The 24049-nt window shown below is 34.7% G+C and overlaps 1 protein-coding gene across 4 annotated transcripts in view; it reads left to right on the top strand.

The window, feature by feature from the left end:
• The window catches only part of SMC6 (structural maintenance of chromosomes 6), a 93241-nt gene that overhangs the window by 57536 nt on the left and 11656 nt on the right, over positions 1-24049 (top strand). For 3 of the 4 annotated variants that reach the window (XM_017526152.2, XM_037737459.1, XM_017526160.2), the window contains 3 exons: positions 9721-9846; positions 15327-15432; positions 23082-23234. In XM_017526152.2, the coding sequence (XP_017381641.1) occupies positions 9721-9846; positions 15327-15432; positions 23082-23234 (385 nt within the window). Of the gene's footprint in view, positions 1-4712; positions 4848-9720; positions 9847-15326; positions 15433-23081; positions 23235-24049 lie in introns of those variants that run through there. The other variant, XM_017526170.2, reaches the window with a different exon arrangement.

The following is a 24049-nucleotide window of genomic DNA, read 5'->3' as shown; positions in this document are numbered from 1 at the left end:
TATTATCAATAAACAGTAACCTTTTTTCTTCTGAATTATTATTACAAAACTCATTATGGAATGACATTTTAACATAAATGCTTTTATATACCTATAAGGTTCATATAGACATGAAAATGTTCAGCTTCATAAGTAAAGAAATGGAAATCAGAACGGAAGCCATTTTTCAAATATATGAAATTGAATAGGATGAAAATAACAGTAATATTCCAGGTCAATGAGGTTCAGTGAAACAGATATTTTTATATTACTGATAAAAAACAGACACTCTAGATAATTAGAGCATAGGTTCTGAATTAGTCTCAAATTAAATTGCGTTCTACCACCTACTTATGTGACTTTGGCAAATTATCTAATCTCTGTGAACTTTAATTTTCCCACTCACAAAATGGGTATAATGATAATACTTACCTCAAAGCGTTGTTCTGAAGATTAAATGAAATAATCCATAAACAATATATAGGAAATATAGTATATTAGTTGTTATTATTAATGTCTTTCTGAAAAGCACTTAGTGGTATATGTTAATATATTTTGTCAAAATTTTAATTGGCCAGGTAATTTTGTTGTTATTACATACTCCAGTGGGTACGTATGGTATTTTGATACATACATACGATGTGTAATGATCAAGTCAGAATATTTAGGATCTCAGTCACCTCAAACATTTATTATGTCTTTATGTTGGGAACATTTCAAATCTCCTTACATTGTTGTTAACTAATGTCACCCTACTGTGCTGTCAGACAGCAGAACTTATTCTAACTGTGTGGTTGTACCCATTAACCAATCTCTTTTAATTATCCCTCCCACCCCACTGAGACACACACCCTTTGCAGCCTCTGGTACCTCATCCAACTCGACCTCCATGAAGTCAACTTTTTTAGCCCCCACATATGAGTGAGAACATGCAAGATTTGTTGTTCTGTGCCTGGCTTACTTCACTTAATATGATGACTTTCAGTTGTTCCATCTATGTTGCTGTAAATGATAAGATTTCTTTTTTTTTTTTTTTTTTTTTTTTTTTTATTTTTTTTTTTTTTTTTTTTTTTTTTTTTTTTTTTTGGAGACGGGATTTCACTCTTGTTGCCCAGGCTGGAATGTAATGGTGCGATATTGGCTTACTGCAACCTCCACCTCCCAGATTCAAGCAATTCTCCTGTCTTAGCCTCCCAAATAGCTGGGATTATAGATGCATGCCACCACGCTCGGCTAATTTTTGTATTTTTAGTAGAGACGGGGTTTCATCATATTAGTCAGTCTGGTCTCAAACTCCTGACCTCAGGTGATCTACCCGCCTCAGGCTCCCAAAGTACTGCAATTATAGGCATGAGCCACCGGCCTCATTTTTTTTTATAGCTGAATAGTTTTCTGGGGTGGGTGGGTGTGTGTGTCGGGGGGGGAGGCGTGTGTGTGTATACACACATACACGCCACATTTTTCTTCATTCATTAATGGACATGTAGGTTGATTACATATCTTGTAAATAGTTGCTTTTTTGATTTAGTGATATATCTTGGAGATCTTCTTATATCAGTACATAGACATTTCCTCATTGTCTTTTATAATTTCACTTATTTTTAATCTTTTTTCGGATAGTTGAGTTTTACTCTAATCTTATGCTATTGCAAATGGAACACAGTAACTGAACTTGCATTATTTTATATGTACTCTGGGTTTTTTTAATAGGATAAACTCCATATGGCCAGATTTCTCTTTCCAGGGATTGTACTCATTTTGCATTCCCGTTAGCAATGTACTAGAGCGCCTATTTCCCTACAGCCTAAATAGCGTGTGACCTTCTTAGATTCTTTTTGCTGATAGTTTTCTTAAGAAAAAGAATTAACTATAATTTTAATGTGCCTTTCTCTTATATTGAGTGAAGCTGAATATCTTTTATTTATATTTGTTTTTCTATGAACTTTTCATGTACTTTTTTCTCTATTCAGCATATTACATTTTTAAAATTAAATTAATTTTGTGATACTTATATATTTGCAGGTAATTTTTTGGGTTTTTGTTTTGTTTTGTTTTCCTGAAATGGAGTGTTGCTCTGTCACCCAGGCTGCAGTGCAGTGGTGCAATCTTGTCTCACTGCCACCTCCGCCTCCCGGTTCAAGCGATTATCCTGCCTCAGCCTGCCGAGTAATTGGGATTACAGGCACATACCACCATGTACAGCTAATTTTTTGTATTTTTAGTAGAGAGGGAGTTTTGCCACGTTGACCACACTGGTCTCATACTCCTGACCTCAAGTGATCGCCTCCCTCCGCCTACCAAAGTGCTGGGATTACAGGCATGAGCCACCACGCCCAGCCACAGGCAGTTGTTAAAAAACCATCCTGTTTTATTGTGGCTTTATGATGTTCTTTCTGATTTTTGTTGTTAATTTATTCAGTCAATTTAGTAACCTGAGCCAAAGCTATTTATTTTTCTGCACAAAATCAATTTTAAGTCTGTGTTCTGCTAATCACTCACATATTACATTTCTCTTTCTATTAGTTATAAAATAAAATAATTGCAGTAATAATTTAAGAAGCAACTAGAGCTCGAACAAAGTTTTAATCCTAGTGGATGTTCCCATTTGGAATTAATAGTATATTGAATAGAGAAACTGCCTAGATTCAGTTGCCATAAACGTACGTCCATTATTATAAATACAGTTGGCTCTTTGTATCCACTGGTTCCATATCCACAGATTCAACAAACCACAGATTGAAAAGACTAGGGGAAAAAACTCAAAACAACAACAAAAGAATACAACAGTAAAAAATAATACGAATTTAAAAAACAATACAATACAACAACTATTTACATAGCATTTACATTGTCTTAGGTATTATAAGTAATCTCTAGAGATGATTTAAAGTATACAGGAGGATGTATATAGGTTCTGTGCAAATACAATGACACTTATAAAAGGGATCCATGGATTTTGGTATCTGCCCAGGGGGCCTTGGAATCGGGTCCTTCGCAGATACTGAGGGACAGCTGTATAAAAAAATCATAAAACATTACTGAAAAGCCATATATATTTAGCATGTGTACATGTACACACACACACACACACACATACATATATGTATACTCACTTAAAACATTACTGAAAAGCCATATATATTTAGCATGTGTACATGTACACACACACACACACATATGTATACTCACTTTTAATTTTTTTTTCTGTACCATTCAAGAATAGGTTTCATATATCATAACCTTTTACCTCTTAGTACTTCAACATGTTCCCTAAGAATAAGAGTATTTTACATAGCCACAATACTGTTATAAAGTACAGGAAATTTAACATTGATACCTGTAGTTCAATTCCCATGTTGACAGTTCTCCATGTCTTTCCTACGATATCAGATGCAGTCTAGAGTTGTATATTTCATTTGTCATACTGTTTTATAGAATGCTCTTTGTTTTGGTTTTATATGATATTTTTTCTCATAATTAGGTACATAATGTGTCCTTGGCCAGGATGCCACAGAAATGATGATGTGTCTTTCTCTGGGTATCACATCCAGAGGCATGTAATCTCTCTCTCTCTCTCTCTCTCTCTCTCTCTCTCTCTCTCTGTCTCGCTGATGATGTTAATTTTGACCACCCAGTACAAGGTGTTAATTGTTTTTTCCATTATGTGCTCTATAATTTTTTTTGCTTGCAACTAATAAACATTCTGCGGGCAGGCACTTTGCAACTCTGCCAGTATCCTGCTTTTCATAATGTTTTCACCGCTAGATTTGTCATCTGCTAATAATTCTTACCTGAGCTAATCTTTACTATACTGCTTGCAAAATGGGGATTTTTCAATTCTGTTGCATCTGTCATATTTGTCAGTCATTTGTAAGGAAGAGCCTACCTTATCTTCAATTTATTTATTAATATATTTACTTGCCTTTGCAATATGGACTTTGCAATTATTGCCAAATACCTCTGCAAGATGTGTTTACAATTTTTTTCTAGTATTTAGTAAATTTACTGTGTTCTAAAGTTATTAAAGTTATTTGGGTTAGGTTTTTTTTTTCTCTCTTAGCTGTTATTAATTGACTTGATTTGGAAATGTTTTCATTTGTATTCAGTTTGCTTGTTAATTTCACTTTACAGATTTTTATTTTACTCAATGGACTGTAGTCAGTTACAGTCCATGCTTATTTTAAGATTTTCCTTTTTTGAGACAGGGTCTCTCTCTTTTGCCCAGGCTGGAGTGCAATGGCAGGATCTTGGCTGACTGCAACCTCTGCCTCCCAGGCTCAAGTGATCATCCCACCCCAGCCTCCCAAAGTGCTGGGATTACAGGCATGAGCTACTACGTGGCCTATTTTAAGATTTAAATTGTTCTATCTTTGGTCAAAAGGAGGCTCTTCAAGCTGGTTCCTGCATTTTCTTAACATGCTTTCTTTATTTTTTTTTATTGTAATAGCATTTTTAAACTTTGTGATATAACAAAATGTTTCGAGCCCGTTCTGTACCTGATCCAGCCTTGGAATCAGTCACTTCTCCAAAGAGCCCTGGTTCCTTTTTATAAGGATTGATACCTAAAAACAAAATTTGAATTTCAGGTGTGCTAATTGTTGCTGGGGGGTAGCATTTCTTCCAGCACCTTTCAGTTAACAGAACTGAAAACGTGCGTTTGTATTGGTGTCTCCAATCCCACAAAGGGCTTTTTAACCTCAACCGATTCCTTGTTTCTGTCTTTTTTCTCTCAGGAGGAACCCTGGCTGTCAACAACATTAACATTAACTCAGTTTCACAATAAATATCTACCAAAAGAAAATTATTGGAAAGCATTCAGGCCGGGCACGGTGGCTCACGCCTATAATCCTAGCTCTTTGGGAGGCCGAGGCGGGTGGATCACGAGGTCAAGAGATCGAGACCATCCTGACCAACATGGTGAAACCCTGTCTCTACTAAAAAATACAAAAATTAGCTGGGCATGGTGGTGCGCACCTGTAGTCCCAGCTACTTGGGAGGCTGAGGCAGGAGAATTGCTTGAACCCAGGAGGCGGAGGTTGCGGTGAGCCAAGACCACGCCATTGCACTCCAGCCTGGGTAACAAGAGCAAAACTCTTTTAAAAAAAAAAAAAAAAAAAAAAAAGAAAAGAAAGGCATTCAACATGCTTTTGTAATTTTTTCTCTACTATTTAGTAAATTTACTGTGTTCTAAAGTTATTTGGAATAGGTTGGTCTTTCTTTATTGTTGTAGTTATTAATTGACTTGATTTAGAAATGTTTTTGTTTGTATTCAATTTTAAATTTCTCTCATCCTTGTTTATTTAATTTCTCTTTGGGGGTATATGTAGAAATTAACATGTTTTCACAAGTCAAAGCCATAAACAAAAGTATACTCAGGGTAGTGTTCTCCCTCTTTCATCCTTTCCACCCTATTTCCCCCAGCCCACTCCCTATAGGCAACAGTTCTTTTTTATTTTCTGTCTTTCATGTTTTTTGTTTGTTTGTGGAAGTAAGCTGGTTCATATGTGTTTTCGTTTTTCCATGGTTCCTCTACTTTCTTTCACAAAAGGTAATCAACCGCCTTGCTTTTACCACACACCAGTGTACCTGGAAATCACTCTGTATCAGTTCACTGAGATAGTCCTCATTCTTTTTACACCTTCATTGTACTCTCTTTTGTGAGACTGCACACACACATTGATCTGTACCATAGTTTATTTAGTCATTTTGTGTGTGTGCATTTTGGTTATTTCCAGTATTTTGCAGTTACAGACAATGCTGCAATGAATTTTCTTGCACATGCAAACATTTTCAGGCTGAATAGAAGAAATATAAGAACTAACTGTATGCTGTTTATCAAAATACACTTTAAATATTAACATAAGGACAGAGAAGATCCTAAGTAAAATATGGTAAAAGATACACCATGCAAACATTAGTCAAAAGAAAGCTGATTAAGCTATAATAATAACACGATAGACTTTATGCAAGAAATAATACTAGAGACCGAAAGGGCCATTTCATAGTTATAAAAGTTATTTTTAAAAATATTTAAATTTGTACGTACCTAATAACATCGCTTCAAAATACATAAAAATTGGGAGAACTCAAAGGCAAAGTAGAAGAATTGACAATTAGAGTTGGAAATTTTAATAAACCTTTCTTAGTAATGGATGGAACAATCAGATGAAAAGTCAGTAAGGCAATATAAGATTTAAATTACACAACTAAATTGACCTAATTGGCAGAACTATAGAACATTGTGCCAGACTACCACAGATTGTATATTGTTTTGAAGTACATGTGAAACATCTACCAAAGTGGACCATTTTTCTGGCTGNTAAAACACTGCACCTAACAATTGCAGAATATGCATTCCTTAAAACAAAAATGGAACATTTTACTGAAACTGACCACAGAAAGGGTTATAGAACAAGTCTCAACAAATTTCAAAGGATTGATGTCATACAGAATATATTGTAAAATGGAATGAAATTAGAAATAACAGGTACCCTTAAAATTTAATGAATGTTAGAAAATTAAGCACAAAATTATTTAAAAATTACAGAAAATTATCTTCAGGCTCTGTGTATACAGTGTATATAAAACATAAATGCATTTTTTGTGTTTAGATTTGGGTCCCATCTCCAAGATATCTATATGCCAATATTCCAAAATATTGGCATGGAACAAAGTTTGTATATATTGAATCATCAGCAAGTGAAGGTGTTACTATCTTAGCCGTCCACGTAAACAGTCTGTGGTTGTGTGGCATCTCCTTCATTCCTGACTCTGAGTTTATATGCTTCCTATAAGCAGCCATTTTCTTATGCTTATTCATACATAAGTGCTTAGTAAAAAATGTGACATATATATCTAGTGTTTATGTATGTCATACATGTACAGAAAAGATATATCACAGCTGAAGAGGGCTAGGAAGTTCTCTTTTCCCTTGCAGACCCTGAATAAATAAACTGCATTGTGTGCCTGCATTTTGACTGCAACCTGTCCCATGAAGTCAGGTGTGGAATTTTTCACTTGTGGCGTTATATCAGTGCTCAAAATGTTTCGGATTTTGAAGCGTTTTGAATTTAAGGTTTTTGGTTTGTTTTTCTGAGACAGTCTCACTCTGTTGCCCATGCTGGAGTGCTGCGGCACGATCTTGTCTCACTGCAACTCAACCTCCTGGGTTCAAGTGATTCTCCTGCTCAGCCTCTTGAGAAGCTGGGATTACCAGGTCCTGCCACCACGCCCAGCTGATTTTTGTACTTTTAGTAGAGACAGGGTTTCACCATGTTGGCCAACGTGGTCTTGAACTCTTCACCTCACACGATTCTCCCGCCTTTGCCTCCCAAAGTGCTGGGAAATTTTTCTCCCAAATTTCAAATTTTTGGATTAGGAATGCTCAACCTGTATGAGACAGGATTTTCCCCAACCTTGCCAGCAAAGTATATAGTGTATAGTTAGGCTTTTTAATTTGTGCCTGTCTGATGGCTAAGAAATGGCATATTAATGTAACTTTAATTATATTCCATCATTATGAATAAAACATTTTTCATATATTTAAGAATCATTTTTATACCTTGTGAATTACCTTCTATTTTCAAATTATTTTTCTATAGTGTTTTTTCCTCAGTTTGTTTCTAACATATATATGTTAGAAATATTAGCTAAATATTGCAAATTTTTCTGTTAACCATTTCTTTTTTGAATTTGTATATATGTATTTTTACCATGAAAAGATTAAATTTATTTAGCTCAATTTGTCAGTCTTTGATTACATCTGGATTTTGGGTCATAGTTAAAATGCTTTTCTCTCCATATAGATTATAAAGGTATTCACCTATGACTTTTTTTCTTTTTTATTACTTTTTCAACCTGTTCTAATTACCTATGATTTTTTTTAGTACTTCTGCATGTACATTTTTAAATGTGATATTTGTGATTTAGAGTTTATTTTTGTGTATGGTGTGAGGAATGATTTTGTTTTTTTCCACATGACCACTCAGCCATTTGAAAAGTTGTTCTCTTTTGCTTGAGAATGACATGTATAAATATTTTCTGTGTTTTGCAGGTTGATAAGAATTTGTTTTTAGCTTTTATGTTTGAAGAATAGTTTGGCCTAATAGAAAACTCTTGGCTTGTGCTTTTTCTTCTGAGCATCTTGTTTATGATGGTGCTTGTCTAGTATGTCCTGTAACTTGTCCAGAATGTTAGATTCAGTGATTCTTTCATTGTTAAACATTGTGCTTTTTCAATATGTAGATTTAAGTCTTTTGGTTCTTAAAAATTTTGTTGAATTTTATTTTAAAATATGTTGTTTCATTGTTTTGCTTTTTTTTTCAAGGTCTTCTGTTATAATGGCTCTCTATATCTTCTCTAGTTATTCTGTCTAACGATTTTATCTGATTTTTTTGTTTTTCTTGATTTTCTCATTTATGTTCTTTATTTCCATCAATGTGTTTTCCATGTTTCTGTTTTCTCCTATGTATCTTCTCATTTTGTCTTCATATCTGTGTGTATTCTTTTTGGGGAGAAATTCTAGCCCTCCTACCTTCCTGACCATGGGTTCTCTTGCTTTACCTACTCTTGTCTGATTCTCACCTTCTATTGTTTATCTGTTCCTTCGGTTCTTTTATGTCTGCTTTGAGGTATTCCTTCCTGGTAGCACTTGTCTAATGTTTTTGTTTGTTTGTCTTTTTAAGACAGGCTCTTGCTCTGTCTCCAAGGCTGGAGTGCAGCGGTGCAATCATGGCTCACTGCAGCCTTGAACTTCTGGATTCAATTGATCCTGTGCCTCACCCTCCTGTGTAGCTGGGACCACAGGCACATGCTGCCACTCCTGGCTAATTTTTATTTTATTATTTGTAGGGACAGAGTCTTGCTATATTGTTCAAGCTGGTCTCTAATTCCTGGACTCAAATGATCCTCCCACCTTGGCCTTGCAAAGTGCTGGGATTACAGGCATGAGCCACTACAACTGGACTCTTGTTTTTTTTTTAATGCATGGTGTTCAGTTATAGTTTTCATCTGCTTTGTGGCAACACTGTTCTGATATGTTTTCTTTGTCAATAGGAGAGTTTTGCTGTTCTTTTTCATCTTTTTCCCATAAATATCTTTGGATGCTATGCCAATGTGTTTTTGTTACTTACTTTTTAATTAGTTGAATTTTCCTGGGCCAGTTATTTGAAGGAGAATGGGAAAGGTAGCTATGGGAGCCTCAACCAGGGTTGCCTTTCGTACTAATTGAGTTATAGACTTGCCACAGTAATAGGCTGTTGCCTTTTGTAATGTCACTCTTGAGTAGCCATGCCATCTCTGCCTCTTTGATCTTACCTTGTTTACAACAGGGGAGGGCAGTTTCTGACACTGGCTTGAATTCTTTTTTCTTTTATTGGCATCTGTCCCTAAAGGAAACCTTTCTTCCAGTGTGACCCCTTCCTTTTTAGAAGGTATGTTTTTGCTAGCTTTCTCTAAGATCTGCTACCTCTGGGCCCCACCTGGGCATTGCTGACCTACAGTCTCTGCCTTCTCTAGGGATTGGACTTTGTTCCTTCTCTGTCCAGGTAGCACTGTCATTCTGTACCACCCTTTCATTCTGGGACTATAATTTGACTGGAAATGTATGAAATTGACTGCTGCTGGGCCCCCTTATTACTCTCTGTCCCTCCCTGTTATTCCCAGTCAAATCTGAGATTTTACTCTTACTATGTTTTTTGTATGTGTGGCATATTTTTACTTGATATTTTGTTTTTATAATAGGCAGTACCAAGAAGCAAGAGAGACCTATCTTGATCTGGATAATAAAGTAAGGACTTTAAAAAAGTTTATTAAATTACTGGGAGAAATCATGACCCACAGATTCAAAACATATCAACAATTTAGAAGGTAAGTACATTGAAAAATATTACTATACATTATACATTTTTGTTTCTTTGTTTTCACATTATTTATGTAATCCTGTTATAGCAAAGACTATTAATGCTTGCTTTGTTATTCAGTACTTCAGATTCTATAATTTAATCAGAGAATTCCTAATCCAAAGGGATCTTTATAGTCAGCTTATCCAACTTTTCCACTCTTTTAGATACTCTTTATGAGGTCACTCACAGATGATTATTCATTGCTTACATAGGTCCTTTGAAGCAGAGAACTCATTAGTTCTAGTGGTCACTTTATATCTCTGTGTCATATTTTGTTTAATTTTTGCAATATTTCAGACTTTTTCATTATTAATCTCTATAGTGATCTGTCATCAGTGATCTTTGTTACTACTGAAATTGTTTTCATGTGCCACAAACTGTGCCCATATAAGACAGCTTATTTTACCCCTGGCCATTGCATGTTTTTAATGGATACAAGCATTTGGTAGGAACTGTAAAGGTCGTATCTCATTTGGCTTACTATAATCTCCTAGAATGACGTAGCTCCATGAATGCAGAAACTCTTGTTTTGTTTACTGCTGTATCTCCAGTGCCTATAACCGTACCTTATATATATAGTAGCCCTTGATATATATTGATTGGATAAATGAATTACAGAGTTAGGGAAACTGGATATTATTAACATATCCAGAGATGTTCAGACTCACAGGGGTAGATTGACTCACAAGTGACAGAAATAAACCAGAGGATAGTTGATAGGGAGGGACGGCCCTTTAATATACATGAATCCAAGACAGCCCTAGTCCTTTTATTTGCCTCTGTTTTTCTCCAGGCAAATTCCCTCAGTAATATACTTTTTAAAACTGTTTTTATACCCAAAACTCTTCAATCTTAAGACTATACAAATTTTTTAAAAATGTACCTAGCTCTAATACATTGACCATATTCCTCAACTGTAGGTTAGATTTTGAAGTTCCTGTTTCAGTTTTAGAAACAAGAATTTAAAAGTACTCATTTTTACTCTTTTGAGGCTACTTTTAAGCCTTGTTAGTTGAGATTAGAGCAGCCGTTGATTGCGGGCTAATTTTTTTCCTACCTCTGAGGCGGTGCTATTCTAAGTACTCTACCAATGTCTTGTGAATCATGAGATTTTCTCTCTAGCCAGTGAGAACATGAACTATTCGTGGTTGTCTGTGAGCTGTGGGAGTTACTTCTATTTCCTTTGGATATTTCTTTTCCCAGCCTCAAATGGTGTCCTCACACATATGCACTGACCAGTACTCTGCTCAAGACTGGAACAGAACCCTTTGTAGATCCTCTGGAGTTTCTTTGGCCTCCCCAGACTCCCAGCTCCATCTCCTCAAACAGGAACAACAGCTCTACTTAGAAGCTTCTACTCTTTTGTACTCTTTCAATGAGTAGCAATGTGGGGCATTGATAGGGTTCAATTTGTTTGTTTCCTATCTTTCAGAGATCATTTGACTAGAACGGCCTGCTAGTTCTAGTCAAATGATCTGATAGTCACTATCTGATAGCCAGAGTCTGAAAACCCCAAGAGTTTGGAAGAAGTTAATTCCAACCCTCATGGATGTCTTTGAGGGATTCAGTGGAGGAAGTAACAGATATGGTGGAAGTAGCAAGAGAACTAGAATGAGATGTGGAGCCTGAAGATAGCCAGAGTCTGAAAACGCTTGTTTCATTTGTTTTGTCATTTCAGGCAGAAGAATAAACCTAATCTCTATTACTACATGAATCTGTTCCAGATGGAGTAGGATATATTTTTATATCATTACTCAGAAATTTGTATTTAAAAGGTTTTTTTGTAAAGTACTGATCTTACAGTTTACAGGCATACCTCATTTTACTACAGTTCATTTTATTGCACTTCACAAATATTACATTTTTTACAAATTGAAGGTTTATGGCAAGCCTGCTTCAAGCAAGTCTGTCAGTATCATTTATCCAACAGCATGTGATCACTTTATGTCGCTGTGTCATATTTTAATTTTTGCAATGTTTCAGACTTTTTCACTATTATTGATCTGTTGTAGTGATCTGTCATCAGTGATCTTTGCTACTATTGAAATTGTTTTCTGGTGCCATAAACTGTGCACATATAATACAGCAAACTTAATCAATAAATGTTGTGTCTGTTCTTCTTGCTCCATTGACTGGCCTTTCATTCCCTCATCTCTGTCTGTCCTTGGACCTCTCTATTCCCTGAGACACAGCAGTATTGAAATTAAGCTAATCGATAGCCTTACAGTGACCTCTGAGTGTCCAAGTGAAAGGAAGAGTAGCATTTCTATCACTTTAAATCAAAAGCTAGAAATGATTAAGCTTACTGAGGAAGGTATGTCCAAAGCCAAGATAAGCCCAAAGCTAGGCCTCTTGTGCCAGTTAGCCAAGTTGTAAATGCAAAGGAAAAGTTCTTGAAGGAAATTAAAAGTGCTATTCCAGTGAACACACTAATGAAAAGAAAATCAAACAGCCTTATTGTTGATGTGAAGAACGTTTTAATGGTCTGGATAGAAGATCAAAGCAGCCACAACATTCCCTTAAGTCAAGACCTAATCCAGATCAATTCCCTAACTCTCCAGTTTGATGAAGGCTGAGAAAGGTGAGGAAGCTACAGAAGAAAAGTGTGACGCTAGCAGAGGTTTGCTCATGAGGTTGGAGGAAAGGCTTTTTTTTTTTTTAAGATAAAAGTGCAAGGTGAAACAGTAAGTGCTGATGTAGAAGCCACACGTCTTCCAGAAATCTGACTAAGATAACTGATGAAAGTAGCTACACCAAACAACGTATTTTCAACACAGATAAAACAGCCTTGTATTTGAAGAAGATACCGTCTAGGACTTTCATAGCTAGAAAGGAGAAGTCAATGCCTGGCTTCACAGGACAGGCCAAAATCTCTTGTTAGAGGCAAATCCAGCTAGTGACTTTAAGTTCAAGCCAATGTTTATTTACCATTCTGAAAATCCTAGGACCCGTAAAAATTGTGCTGAATCTACTTTGCCTGTGCTCTACAAATGGAAGAACAAAGCTTGATGAGAGCACATGTGTTTACAGCATCATGGCTCACTGAATATTTGAAGCCCACTATTGAGTCCTACATCTCTGAAAAAAATATTTTTTTCAAATTGTTACTGCTCATGGACAGTGCACCTGGTCACCCAAGAGCTGTTAAGATATAAAAGAAGATTAATGTTGTTTTCATGCCTACTAACAAACATCCATACTGTAACCCATAAATCAAGGAGTAATCTTAATTTTCAAGTCTTTTATTCAAGAAATACATTTTTAAGACCATAGCTACTGTAGATAGTGATTCCTCTAATAGATCTGGACAAAATAAATTGAAAACCTTCTGGAAAGGACTCATCATTCTAGATACCATTAAGAACATTCATGATTCATGGGAAGAAGTCAAAATATCAACATTAACAAGAGTTGGGAAGAAGTTATTCCAACCTTCATGGATGTCTTTGAGGGATTCAGTTGAGGAAATAACTGCAGATATGGTGGAAGTAGCAAGAGAACTAGAATTAGGTGTGGAGCCTTAAGATGTGACTGCTTGCTGCAATCTAATGATAAAACTTTAACAAATGAGGAGTTATGTCTTATGGAAGAGCAAATAAAACAGTTTTTTGAAATGAAATCTACTGGTGAAGATCCTGGAACACTGTTGAAATGACAACAAAGTATTAGAATATCACGTAAAATAATAAAGCAGGGCAGAGTTTGAGAGGGTTGACTCCAACTTTGGAAGAAATTTTCTGGGTAAAGTTATCAAACAGCATCACATGCTGCAGAAAAATCTTTCATGAAAGAAAGAGTTAGTCGATACGGCAAACTTTATTGTTGTCTTATTTTAAGAAACTGTCAAGGATACCGCTTCAACAGCCAACACCCTGATCAGTCAACAGCTGTCAAGATCAAGGCAACATCCCCCACCAGCAAAAAAGATTGACTCACACTGAAGACTCAGATGATTGTTAGCACTTTTTAGCAATAAAGTATTTTTAAATTAAGGTATGTATATATAGTCTTCAGACATGCTATTGTACACTTTAAATAGACTACAGTATAGTATAAACAAAACTTTTGTATGCAGTGGGAAACCAAAAAATGTGTGTAAGTCCCTTTATTGCAATATTCACTTTTTTGTGGTGGTCTGGAACTGAACTTGCAGTATTTCTGAAGTTTTATCTGTATTACTTACCTTCATATGATTCTTCACCACGACTATTTCATGTTGTTTACTCAATCTTAGGAGGAGAGTTAAGACGATCTAATTTTTTAAATTGTTTATGTCTTTACTCTGGAGAACTTTGCCATTTTATGACAGCAATCTCTTTTAGCAATAAATGAATACATATCTGTATTGAAAGAAACATTAACAGAAAACTCTGAAAACTAGCTAGCAATAGTTGCTGTGGAAGCAAAAGGAAACTCAGGCTGTCAGTGATTTCTAGTGTGGGAATTTAATGCAGTTTAGGGGGGGAAATAGAAGGGAAAAGAGTACCAGAGAAATGAGCCATAGACTTATTAGGGAGCAAAGATGTTAGGAAACCATGGCCAGTGACTTACCTTGCAGATCTTATTTTCTAAATACCATTCCCCACTAAAAGATACCAGGACTCCATGGAAAAATGGCAGATTCTAGAGCTGGGCAGGGAAGGTACAGATGAGCCTCATGCTATGCCAGAAAGGAAGGAAGGGCTCAAAACAAAAAATAGGGAGTCATGTTAGCGGACACACAATACAGCTTGAAGGAGTGCCCATTAGAAAAATCTAGGGCAATTTGAGGATCACAGTAAGATAGTAATAGATGACGTGAATTATGTAAAAATGAAACCAGTGAATAAGACTCCCTAACAATAGAAAGTTAGATAAGGAAATAAAGAATTGAGGAAGAATGGAAAGTTTTTTCTTACAGTAAAATGCCATCTGATATATAGAGAAGGAATGATGGAGTTTGTATTGTGGCAAGCAATGTGTAAGGCATTAGAGGTACACAATGCTTAAGAGAGTGCCTTTAGCTTTTTTGCTACTGTGAAGTTGGGAGGAGACAAATAGATAGTTTGTCCATTTATCCTATCACCATGAGAGTTAATCCTCTCAAGGACAAGATATCTTTATATAATGTATTAGGGTAATGCCTTATATTATTAATTAGCTGAATGACTGATACATTCCTAAGCACTGACTGTGGTATAATGAGTTATATTAAATGGAGGATGACACTTTAATTTGTTTCATTAATTTTTTTAATTATAAAAGTAAATGAACTGGTGAAAATGTATGGGCATAAATGAATGTAAAGATACAAGGGAAAATATTACCTAAAACCCAACTATTAAATGAGTAACTAATGTTTACATTTTAGCATATTTCCATCTGGTTTTCTAACATACTTAGATCATGCATACTTCTTTAAAAAATATTTGCCCTCTTTAATGTGCCTAATTTTTAAATTTCAAGGTGTTTGACTTTACGATGCAAATTGTACTTTGACAACTTACTATCTCAGCGGGCCTATTGTGGAAAAATGAATTTTGACCACAAGAATGAAACTCTAAGTATATCAGTAAGTATCCTAATTCTTTGCATCTTAATCATTAGAAAAACTAGTTGTTTCTTTTCTATTTTTGTTGGGATTTTTTTTGGAGACAGAGTAGTATTACTCTATTGCCCAGGCTGGAGTGCAGTGGTAGGATCATAGCTCACTGTAACCTTGAACCTTGAACTCATGGGCTCAAAGTGATCCTCCTGCCTCAGCCTCTCAAGTAGCTATGAGTAGCTAACTTTATTTTTTTATTTATTTATTTTTTTTGTAGAGACAAGGTCTCACTGTTGCCCAAGCTGGTCTCAAATTCCTGGCCTTAAGCAATTCTCCCGCCTTGTCCTCAAAGAATGCTGGGATTATCAGTGTAAGCTACCACGCCCAGCCTACTGCTTTTCTTTTGTTAAAACATTGATAAACTTTAACCTGTTGTCTTTGAAAGAAATAATTTATTTTTAAGTTAAGGATGGTCTTGGCCAAAATTGATCTTACTAAATAAAGCTGCTAGTGTAGATTTTATTTTGAGACAAACACATTATTTTCCTAGGATGATAATTGGGAATTTTTTTCCAGTTACAATTATTTACCTTGTCTTTCTACTCCACTAGTTCCTTTTTAAAATTTACACAGCATTTTAAGTTAATCAAGGCTTTATGGAAAGTGCATAGTCTTCAGTCTCCTATAAGGAAGCAAAGAAGGTTCTTCCTCACGTAATTGTGTTTATACTATTTACTTCTGAAATTGTCCCTAGTTCTGGCCGCTTTTGAGTAAAAAAAGCTACCATGTTCAACTTGGTGGATTTTATGGGTTCTTTCACAGTCATATGTGTTAAAAGAGGGCATATGGAGATACGGCATTTAAAAAAATGTATAGTCTGGTGGTCAAGAACAACTACCCACTCTAAATATTCTGGGGCTGAATTTTCAAATAATTGCTTACTACTCTTATTTACCATAAATTTTATCCTTCCATTTTAATACTTAGAATAAATGTTAGATGTTTAACTTCTACTGGTAAATCATGGGTAACTACCCACCATTGGTTTTTAAGAGTCAATTTTTAAAGATACAAAATTGAAAGTATTGGGAGGAATTGCGCTTATTGATAGAGAAGGTAGTATGTCATGGTAGTTTATTGTTCTCACTGCAAACTATGAAAAAGCCAGGGAAATTATAAAACTTTTATTTTTAAAGACACTGGAAAGCTATATAAACAATAATGACTAGACAAATTGGAATTCCAAGGGATAGGAGAGTCTGTCCAAGGTGGGCTGACAATTGATAGATGTTTTCTTTCCTGGGAGCATTTGCTGATTCTGGACTTTGAATAGTAGTAGGGGGCTGACAAGACAGAGTAGAAACTTTGGAACTGCTAGGTACCTAACTAATATTTCAGTTAGTCAATTTCTGAGTTCTGGTGTTGTGTACAGCTGGCCCAAGGAACAGTTATGAATAAAAAGTGGACTAAGTCTTAGGAAAATTGGAACTTAACCCCAATCCAGCCCTTACTAACTGTGAGCCCTATCATACCTCAAACCTAATGTAAGGGAAGGGGACCCCTCTTTAGTGAAATATTATACATTTGGAGCCTCCATGGATCTTTTACACAAAATATCAAGCATAAGGTAAAAAAGACTGCTTACCCCCTAAGATCAGGAAGAAAGTAATTCTGTCCACATTCACCATTTCTATGAAAAAGCAGCACTACAGATCCTAGCTAGTACATTTAGCCAAGAAAAAGAACTGAAAGGCGTGTATATGAAACAGAAGAAGTAAAACTCTTTTGATCCACAAATAATATGGTTATCTCTGTAGAAAATCTGATGGAATCTACAAAAAGAGCTACTAAAACCATTGAAGTTACAACTAGCAAGATCACAAACACAATCAGTATGCATAAATGAAGTATATTTCTTTATACTTGTACCAAATGGTTAGAAATTGAAATTTTAAAAAATACTATTTACATTAGCATCAAAACTATAAAATAGGGAAAAATCTGGCAGAAGGTATTCAAGACCTATACACTGAAAACTACTAAAAGAAATGTTGATAAACTAAAGACCTAAATAAATGGAGCTATATAGGGCGTTACTAGATCGGAAGACTCAGTATTATTAATAATTAAGTTCTTCCCAAATTGATGTATGGACTGACTCCGTTCAGTTTTCATTAAAATGCCGGGAGACTTTTTGGGGAAATTGACAAGCTGATTCTAAAATTCATATGGAAATGCAAAGGGCCTAAGCCAAAACAACTTTGAAAAGGAAGAATAAAATTAGAGGACTTATCAAATTGTTCATTTTAAATATCTGCAGTTTATTATATTTTATTTATACCTCAAAGCTGTAAAAATTACCACATACATGAAGAAGCATGGAAAGGTGACTGATAATTTTTTTAAAGTAGAAAATAGAACCAGACTACTAGATGATAGTTACAAGAGAAAGCAGACTAATATTTTTAACTATGATTAATTTGTTAAAGAACACAGAGTTAATCATAAACAAAATGGACAAAATAGATCCAGAGTTTCAACATAAAATTGGAATCCACAATTTCAGTACAGAATTGGAAGCACAAGAATATTCTAAAGCTAAAAATCGTAATATCTGAAATGAAGAACTCATTGGATGGATTTAACAGTCAGAAATAAAGGCAGGTCAAAAGGAAATACCTAAATTGAACAGTATAAAAATAGAAAACACTGAATAGAGTTTGAGATATGAGGGGCACAACCAGCAAATTTAATATAATTGAAGTCCCAGTAGGATAGAACAAAGAAAGAGCAGAAAGAATATTTGAAGAGATAATGTTTGATAATTGTCCAAACTGAAATACATCAATCTAGATTCAGAAACCTCAGCGAGCTACAAGTGAGGTAAATATAAAGAAACCACACCTAAAAAACATATGATAGTCAAATAGCTGAAAACCAAAAACAAATAGATAATCTTAGAAGTAGCAAGAGAAAAAATAGGCATTAGTTTCCAAAGAGCAACAATAAAACTGAAGGCAGACTTTTTAACAGAAATTGTGGAAGGTGAACATTACCTGACAGACTTTAAAGTGCTAGCAGAATTTTTAAAAACCGGTATCTAGAATTCACTAACTAGCAAAACTACCTTTCAAAAATGAAGGTAAAGCATCTTAGTTTTCAGATAAATAAAAGCTGAAATAATTAGTCTTCAGTATGCTTGGCCCACAAGAAATACTAAAGACCATCTTCAGATGAAAGAAAAATGGTCACAGATGGAAACATGGAACTGCAGAAGGAACAGAAAGGAATGCAAAAGATAAATCTATGGGTAAATACAAAACAGTTTCGGCTGTCTAAATCAACAATAATAATATTGCTGAATAGACACCCAAGTCTTGAGGGGCTTAGCAGCTGTAAAAGTCAAATATATGATAATAGCACAAGAAGAGAATAGAAGTACCTATAGTTAAACTGTTGTAAGGTTCTTGTACCTTCAGGAAGTAATACCAACACGAATTTAAGATAAACTAATACATCAGCGATACATATTGCAATCTCAAGAGTAACCACTAAATTTTAAAAGAATGTATAATTTTAAAGCTAGCAGAGACCAAATAAAAGGAGTGGAAAACAAAAGTACTCAATTAAATGAAGGCAAAAAGGGAAGAGAAATAAAGAATGTATGGAACAAATTGAAACTAGATGCATGGCTCAAATCTACATATATCAGTAATTATATTAACTGTAAGTGCACAAAATTATTAAATTAAAAACATTCTCAGGCTGAGTAGAAAAATATAAAAACTAACTGTATGCTGTTTATCAAAATACACTTCAAATATTAACATAGGACAGAGAAGATCCTAAGTAAAATGTGGTAAAAGATACACCTTGCAAACATTAGTCAAAAGAAAGCTGAGATTAAGCTGTAATAATAACAAGATAGACTTTATGCAAGAAATAATACTAGAGGCTGAAAGGGCTATTTCATAGTTATAAAAGTTGTTTTTTAAAATATTTAAATTTGTATGTACCTAATAACATAGCTTCAAAATACATAAAAATTGGGAGAACTCAAAGGCAAAGTAGAATTGACAATTAGAGTTGGAAAATTTAATAAACCTTTCTTAGTAATGGATAAAACAATCAGATGAAAAGTCAGTAAGGCAATATAAGATTTAAATTACACAACCAAATGGACCTAATTGGCAGAGCTATAGAACATTGTGCCAAACTACCACAGATTGTATATTGTTTTGAAGTACATGTGAAACATCTACCAAACTGGACCATCTTCCTGGCTATNAGATATTTACAGAACATTCTACCCAACAAATTCAGAATGTATGTTCTATTCATCAACACATAATACATTCTCCAAGATAGACTGTATGATAGGCATAATACAATTCTCAACAAATTTCAAAGCATTGATGTCATACAGAATATATTGTAAAGTGGAATGAAATTAGAAATAACAGGTACCCTTAAAGCTTAATGAATGTTAGAAAATTAAGTAGCACATTTCTATATAATCCATAGGTCAAAAAAGAAATCAAATAGAAATTAGAATATAATTTTGAATCAAACAACAGTAAAAAGAAAACATCAAAACTTGTATGATACAGCCATAGGGTTTTTCAGAAGGGAATTTATAGCTTTAAATATATACATTAGTAAAAATGGAAAGTTGAATATTAATGGTCTAAGTTCTATCTCAGGATGCTAAAAGGAAAAAAAGTCCATTATAAATTCAAGTAGAGAGAAGGATACAGTGTTACAAAGGCAGAAATTGGAGAGTAGAAAGCAAATGTACAGTAGGAATAAAACAGAATAGAGACTCAAGGTAGACCTTATGTATATGCATAAATCATACATATATGTTATGACAGGACTCCACTGCAAGCCTGTGGAAAAGGGTCGTCTTCTCATGAATGGTGTTAGGTTCAAATTGTTGGATATCCTTTTGGTAAAATAAACAGTAAGCAAAGTTTGACCCCCCTAACTTTATGTACAAAAAGGAATTTAAGTTGATCATAGACCTAAATTTAAAACAATAAAGCTTCTAGAAGAAGACAGTGTCTTTATGGGTGTGTGTGTGTGTGTGTGTGTGTGTGTGTGTGTGTAAGATTTTTAAAATGGGACGTAGAGCAACTTGCTTAAAAGAAAAGATTGATAATTTGGACTTTATTAAGAACTTCTCTTCATCAAAAAGTAACATTAAACAAGTGAAAAAGAAGCTACAGACTAGGAGAAGATATTTGTGATGCACACATGCAACAAAGAACTTATGTCTAGAATTAAAGAATAATAGGTACTAAGAAAGAGACAGACAACACATTTTAAAATGGTCAAAACCCTTAAACAGAAACCAGTTTATGTAAATGGTGAGTAAACACATGAAAAACTGTTGAGAATTGTTAGTCATCAGAGAAATATTATTTATATCACAGTAAGTTACTATCACACCCTTATTATGACGAAAATGAACAAGACTGGCAATGTCTTGTGTTGGTAAGGGTGTGGAATTTCAACTCTCATACACTGATGGTGGGAGTATAATTTGGTAAAACTCATTTGGAAACCTCTCTGTGTCAATGTCTGTTAAAGCAGTTCCATTCTTGCACGTAAACCCAAGAAAAAATTAGTGCTTATTTTCTCAAGCAGATAATTTGTAAATGTTCATAGTTTTATTTATCATGGCCCAAAACTGAGCAACCCAATGTCTACCCAGAGTCAAATGGATACATTAGGGTGTATTCAAACAATGAGATACTATTCAGAAATGAAAATAACAAACTGCTGTTACGTACAACATAGATGATCTGACAATGGTGAGTGAAAGAAGCCAGTTACAAGGGTGTGTAGTTAGTGTATATAAATATGAAGCATATATACAAAAGAGTATATGTAACATCTACATATGAAGTTCAGGAACTGTTAAGGTTGATGTTGGGTGATTAAAATCAGAATGATTTTAATCATCATCCTTTTCATGAATGATAATATGATACAAGTAGTTTGCTTAGATGCTGGGAATGTTCTTGTGTCTTGATCTCAGTAGTGGTTACCCAGATGTGTGTATATATTGTAAAAAATTGAGTTGTACACTTTTGTGTTCTCTATAAAAAAATATACTATAATAAAAAAATGGAGAAAAGGAAAATATTAGAAGTGTTTGAATAATTTATCTCTAGAGCTAACTATACAAAACAACTCAAGCTAGACTTTCTGATGTTGTCATCTCTGTTTTTCAAAAGAATATCATTGCTTGAAGAATCTTTAACTTCTGTGGTCTTCATTTTACTACTAAGGAAACTGGCACTGAAGTTCCATGACATGTTAGTAATAGATGGCGGGGAGGGGGGAGTAAAAGCTAGATCCCCCAAATTTACCTAGGGCTTCATTTATTAAATTGATGCAAAATGTCATTTTGGGACAAGATTGCATCTTGGTATTTAGTTCTTGCTTTTATGTGGAGATTTGTGTTCGGTTGATTGTTGGTTTGGTTTGATCTTCTATTGCTTATGTTAATATTGCTTTTTCATTTGAATTTTCATAGAGGATTCAGACTTATGATAGATGTAAAAGTTTAGAGTATGTTTAGATTTGAAATTTTTGCCTTAGAATATTAATAATAATAAAAATAAATGAGTGCTAACTTGAGAACAATATCATTTTTCAAATAGTGAATTGAAAAATATTGGAAGCTATATGTCTGCTATTAATATGAAACTAGTTGTTCCTCTGTTTTCACCTTGTATGCGTATATGTATATCTGGAATTTTGTCAAAAAAAAATAGAATCCTTCCTAATGTTATTGTATATTCTCAGGAAATTGTGTGGACGATTTGCTGTTAATTTTGTTGGTTGCTTTCTTATTGTTTCTATGGGCCTTTATTTAGTAAAGAATTTTACAAAGATATTATTTACATATTTCAATGCATTTCTTCGGCCAGTATATGGTTTTTCAAGTTGGTTCTGTCCTTTTGACGTTCAGTAATTACTTTTAGTGCAGTTTAACCACTAGATGTCACTATAATTCAAGTAACAAAAAATCTCAGCACTTTTAAATGTTTGAAACTTCAGTTTCAGGGCTGGGTGTGGTGGCTTACACCTGTAATCCCAGTACTTTGTGAGGCTGAGATGGGAGGATTGCTTGAACCCAGGAGTTCAAGACCAGCCTGGGCAACATGGGGAAACCTCATCTTCACCAAAAAAAACCAAAAATACAAAAATTAGCTGGCCATGCTGGCATACTTCTGTGGTCCCAGTTATTAGGGAGGTTGAGGTGGGAGGATCACTTGAGCCTGGGAGACAGAGGTTGCAGTTAGCCAAGATCATGCCATTGCATTCCAGCCTGGGCAACAGAGTAAGACCCTGTCTCAAAAAATAATAATAATGTTGATTACATTGATATTTTTGTTATTAAGCCTTTGGAATTTTGGTATGTTAAATTCACTTATGATGAAAAAAGTTTTCAGTCTGATTCTCTTGCAGTAGAATGAGAAATACCATTTTACATATAACTGTTTTACTGTAAAGTATTTTGAATGAAATGGATATTTCCAAATGACTAGTCATTTTATTCTCATCTCCTTTTTACTTTCTATTATTTATTTATCTGTGTTGTAAAGAATTTAATCTGGCCTTTTACATACTTAGTTTTCTGTTTCTTATCAACTCTCTTCAAGGTTCAGCCTGGAGAAGGAAATAAAGCTGCCTTCAATGATATGAGAGCCCTGTCTGGAGGCGAACGTTCTTTCTCCACAGTGTGTTTTATTCTTTCCCTTTGGTCCATCGCTGAATCTCCTTTCAGATGCCTGGATGAGTTTGATGTCTACATGGTATTGTTAAATTTTAAATTCTCTTTTTCACTTTTTTGTTTGTTTGAAACATGTATTTCTTAAGGAACCAAATCTTTCCTGAGTTCTGTCCCTAACAGAAAAGATCCTGCCCTGACACTTTAGTCTGTGACCAATAGTGGAGAAGAACTAAAGAACTAGAATTCTCTCCCTTGCTTCCAGGCACACAGTACCCCTAGAGACCCTGCCCTGGAGCGGTCCTCCTCTTCTTGCCCAGCATGGATATCCATACTCTCCATCAGATAGGTGCTTTCTCCCTCACTCTCTCTCCCAGCTTATCTTCATCAATCCATAAATATCTTCAGGTTTTTTTTGTTTTAATAAAAAATTATAACCAGTTCATCACCCTGGCTTTGACTCACCCTAGCTACTGTTTGCTGTTCCTTCCTTCATAGCCACACATTTCAGAGCAGTGTATAGAACATTAAGGGAGCAAGAACTTTGGAATTTGAGGTTAACAAACCTAGGATTTGAGAACTACCTCTAACAGACAAAATATTTCTACTTACTGGGTCTCAGAGTCTTCGTCTACAAATTAGCATTATTACTAATTCCTTCCCCTTAGGGTTTGAGTGCGGCTCAAATGGTATCTTTCATACTTACTGTGGTTCAGGCATATAGTATGTTCTCAAAAATTAGTGATTATTTCCTTCTTCATATCTCATTGTTTCCTAAATCTACTGTAATCTGGATGTAGATGACACTACTCCAGTAAAACTTGTTTAGCAAAGGTTATAAATGAGCTTTAATCTTTTTTTTTAAATTTTTTATGAGCTTTAATCTTTTTTTTTTTTTTT

The sequence above is a fragment of the Cebus imitator genome, unplaced genomic scaffold (genome assembly GCF_001604975.1).
Source record: "Cebus imitator isolate Cc_AM_T3 unplaced genomic scaffold, Cebus_imitator-1.0 Scaffold1, whole genome shotgun sequence".
NCBI lineage: Eukaryota > Metazoa > Chordata > Mammalia > Primates > Cebidae > Cebus > Cebus imitator.
Note: the sequence above shows the minus strand (reverse complement) of the source record. Positions and strands in the feature narration are given on the sequence as shown.